The 4,381-nt window shown below is 44.6% G+C and overlaps 1 protein-coding gene across 9 annotated transcripts in view; it reads right to left on the minus strand.

Moving 5' to 3' along the window:
- The window catches only part of NF2 (neurofibromin 2 (merlin)), a 99,110-nt gene extending 94,729 nt beyond the window's left edge, over positions 1-4,381 (minus strand). For 4 of the 9 annotated variants that reach the window (XM_011995711.1, XM_011995702.1, XM_011995703.1 and 1 more), the window contains exon 1: positions 4,257-4,381. In XM_011995711.1, the coding sequence (XP_011851101.1) occupies positions 4,257-4,370 (114 nt within the window). In that variant the 5' untranslated portion in view covers positions 4,371-4,381. The remainder of the gene's footprint in view (positions 1-4,256) is intronic. The other 5 variants (XM_011995709.1, XM_011995708.1, XM_011995707.1 and 2 more) reach the window with 2 other exon arrangements.

A 4,381-nucleotide genomic window follows, 5' to 3' on the forward strand; every position in this document is an offset into this window, starting at 1 on the left:
GCTGGGATTACAGGCGTGAGCCACCCTGCCCAGTTGTTATTGTACTTTCAACTCCAGAATTTTCATTTATTTTTGTATAATTTCTATATCTTTATTGATATTCTTTAATTGATGAAACAGTGTCATACTGTCCTTTACTTCTTTGTCATCATATTTTCCTTTAGTACTGTGAAACTAATGGCTAGTTTGAAGCCTTTTTCATTAAATCTGGCCCCTTGTCTCACAGGCAATTTCTGTTGCCAGCTTTTTTTCAGTGTATGTGTCATATTTTCCTGTTTCTTTGTATGTCTCCTAATTTTTTGTTGGAAACGACATTTTAGATCATATACTGTAGCAACTTTGGGGATTGGTACCCCCTCTCCAGTGCTAATTGTTATTTGTTTAGTAACTGGCTGGATTATTTGAGTGAAATCCATTTCCCCTAAAGAGTGTTAAGGCCTATGATATTGTTATTCAGAGAGGTGCAGCTTTGGGTACGCCCACAGTCACCCTGGGATTATTTGAGTGAAATCCATTTCCCCTGAAGAGTGTTAAGGCCTATGATACTGCTCTTCAGGGAGGTGCAGCTTTGGGTACGCCCACAGTCACCCTGGGATGACAGTGGTTTTGGTAGGGTTCTCTTCTTTTCTCTCCTTGACCACACCCAGCTATGACGCTCCACTAATTGGGATATATTGTTCTATTATTTTCAACAATGCACTGAGGCATAACTTGCTCTTGCTCTACAAACTGATATAATCAAATTGTGCCTGTTTGGAGGAAAGCATTTTTTTCCACCTCCGCCACATACTTTACTTTTCAAACTGTTTTTTATTGATTCATAATAGTTGTACATATGTTGGGGGTACCTGCGGTATTCTGATTCATTAATATACAAGGTATAATGATACAACCAGGGCAGGAGGGACATCCATCACCTCAGAGGTCTGTGGTGCATGTTTTGTTTTGTTTTGTGACAGGACAGAGTTTCACTCTGTCACCCAGGCTGGAGTGCAATGGCGTGATCTTGGCTCACTGCAACTTCCACCTCCCGGTATACGTGATTCTCTTGCTTCAGCCTCCCAAATAGCTGGGATTGCAGGTGTATGCCACCATGTCCAGCTAATTTTTGTATTTTTAGTAGAGACGGGGTTTCACCATATTGGCCAGGCTGGTCTCGAACTCCTGACCTCAGATGATATGCCTGACTCAGCCTCCCAAAGTGCTGGGATTACAGGCGTGAGCCACCATGCTATGGTCAATGTTTGATCCTTATTCTGATCCTAGAAGGGCTTCTCCCAGCTGTCTTATTCCCCAATTCTTTCCAGCAAACCAGGAGACCTACAGTCTAGGCTGCATCTCCATTAAATCCGCAGATCTCTTTTTTTTACCCTTCTGGAGGAGGACAGGAATCTTTGGGAACTAATTCAGGAAGGGACTCTGCATCTTCAGAGCTGCTTCTCTTCCTCTTGCCTGTTCTGACTTCAGGATCTGGACCTACCTCAATTGCCTTTGCTGCTTGTTCTTTTGTTTCAAATTCCACAAACGCAAATCCCTTTGGATCTCCAGTAGACTTATAATGTGGTATACTTATATAAACAACATTGCCACATTTCCCAAAGACTCTTTCAATCCAGCTGTGATTAACATTTTTGGGAAGTAACTCCTATGATAAATTAAAAGCAATATTAAATAGTTTTTCACAATCCTTATATTTTCAGAATGTCAATAAATTTTTAACTTAAAAAAAAAAAAAATCCGCAGATTTCCCAATTGCCTCTCACCAAAACCTTCACATCTCCAAATTGCCCTTAGGCATGAATTTCTACACACTGTGTTGCAAATGAAGTCACTACCATTGGAAAGAGATTAGGAGCTATCTGTTTTAGGGCCTGCTTCTCTCCTCAGGCAAAATCCCGGAGAAAGGCTCTGGAGCTGGGGGGAAGGAGCGTGGAAAGCTTCTGAGATACCCGCACTCTAGAAACTGAGCACTTGGTGGAAGGAGGCAGGGGACCGCAACAACCTGAGGCTCAGCCTGCTAGAACTGGTGGATGAGCAATTGGGGCGCCAGTAGTTTCAGTATGCCATGCCCAAGGTACAATCCTGTTCCACAAGTAGGGACTAGGTGGAAGAAGGGAGCTCCAACTTTAGCCAAGCGCGGTGGCTCACGCCTGTAATCCCAACACTTTGGGAGGCCGAGGCAGGCAGATCACCTGAGGTCAGGAGTTCAAGACCAGCCTGACCAACATGGAGAAACCCATCTCTACTAAAAACACAAAATCAGCCAGACGTGGTGGGGCAAGCCTACAATCCCAGCTACTCGGGAGGCTAAGGTGGGAGAATCGCTTGAACCTGGGAGGCGGAGATTGCGGTGAGGCGAGATCGCACCACTGCACTCCAGCCTGGGCAACAAGAGCAAAACTCCGTCTCAAAAGAAAAAAAAAAAGGGAGCTCCAACTTTCAATTGCACTCACACAGGTTTTAACCTCAGCAACAAGTAGCTCTGGGTATGATAAGAAATGCTGATGTCCAGCTTTTCCTGGGAAGAAAGCATTTGATTTGGGAGCTGAGGGAGGGGTGCCCCGTGTTTCAGTTTGCAATAGTCTGGAGTAGAAGCTCTACCTCACTAAACTAGGAGTGGGTAAGGAGGGAATGATCTTGGTTCAAATACCATATCCTCTCATCTTTCTTACCGAATTTGTAGATTTTCTTGAATAGGTGTTTCATTTGTTGTTTGCCCTCAGGACCATTGCCGGAGGGTTTAAATAGTTGATTTTAAAAAAAGAATTTTTGGGCCAGACATGGTGGCTCCGTCTGTAATCCCATCACTTTGGGAGTCCAAGGCCAGCAGATTGCTTTAGGTCAGGAGTTCAAGATCAGCCTAGGCAACATGGCAAAATCCTTGTCTCTACAAAAATTAGCTAGGTGAGGCTGGGCGCGGTGGCTCACACCTGTAATAGCACCACTTTCCCACCACTTTGGGAGGCCCAGGTGGGCTGGTCATGAGGTCAGGAGTTCGAGATCAGCCTGCCCAATATGTTGAAACTCTGTCTCTACTAAAAATAGAAAAATTAGCCAGACGTGATGGCACATGCCTGTAATCCCAGCTACCTGGAAGGCTGAAGCAAGAGAACTGCTTGAACCTGGGAGGTGGAGGTGGCAGTGAGCCGAGATCGCGCCATTGCACTCCAGCCTGGTGCACTCTGGGTGACAGAGCGAGACATCTCAAAAAAAAAAAAAAAATTAGCCAGGTGTGGTGCACACACCTGTGGTCCCAGTTACTCAGGAGGCCGAGGCAGGAGGACTGATTGAGCCACAGAGGTCGGTCGGGGTTGCAGTGAGCCATGATCACACTACTGCATGCCAGCCTGGGTGGCAGAGTGAGACTCTGTCTCAAAACGAAACAAAACAAAAAAGAATTTTCACCAGTTTTACAGAGGAATGGGTTCCAGCTGTCATGCTGGAAGCTGATCTTATCTAAGGCTGCTTTTGTGTTACAATGACAGAGCTGAAGAGCTGAATAGCTCCAACAGATTCTCTAGTCTACAAAGTTGAAAATATTTACTATGTGGTCCTGTACAGAAAAAGCTTGCCAACCCTTGGTTACTGCTGCCAATGCTGCTGGTCCACAAACCACACCTTTAGTAGCAAGAACTTAAATTACTTGAGAAGCAGTACTGTACTGGCTGTGAGCTTAGTTCAAAACCCCACCTTGCCATTTACTAGATAAATGGGTTTGTTCTGAGGATTAAATGTGCAAATGTCTGGCACTTTGAAAATACTGAACAATTGATAGCTGTTAATCATCATGTTGAAAACTATGTGGAAAGTAAGTATGAGATATTATATCGTTCTTCAAAGGGTTTTTTTCCAGAATATGTAAGCTTTAGAAAAGGAAAACAAGCATTGGCTTTCCAATAAACAAGACGCAACTTCTAATACCTGGGTACATAACAATATTACCTAATGAAAGAATAAACTTTCAAGCGTTTAAGCGTAAGCCTAACTTAAGCCTGACACTGAAATCCGGAATTTTCTATCACAGGAGCATCCAGCTTCTTCCAATAACAATGAATGAAAATAACCTTCAGGAAATGCTAAAACCCAAAAGCCCTATGAAAAAAAGCAGCAATCATCTTTAACATGAGGTTTTGGGCCTAGTTGGCCCCTTCCGGTTCTGCCCGTCTCTAGCTACACCTATTAAGATGATATAAAGAGAACCTCTCGAGTTTCCACCTCGACTGTCACCGCAGCAGTCGGGGCTGCCGGCCGGTTACCTCGCAATTGAACTCCATCTCGGCGTCCATAGTGACGATCCGCACGGTGAACGTCTTGGGTTGCTTCCTCTTGAGAGAGCTGAAGCTCATGCGGGAAGCGATGGCCCCAGCCATGGCTCGGGGCT

This window comes from Mandrillus leucophaeus, unplaced genomic scaffold (assembly GCF_000951045.1).
Source record: "Mandrillus leucophaeus isolate KB7577 unplaced genomic scaffold, Mleu.le_1.0 Scaffold496, whole genome shotgun sequence".
NCBI classification, from domain to species: domain Eukaryota; kingdom Metazoa; phylum Chordata; class Mammalia; order Primates; family Cercopithecidae; genus Mandrillus; species Mandrillus leucophaeus.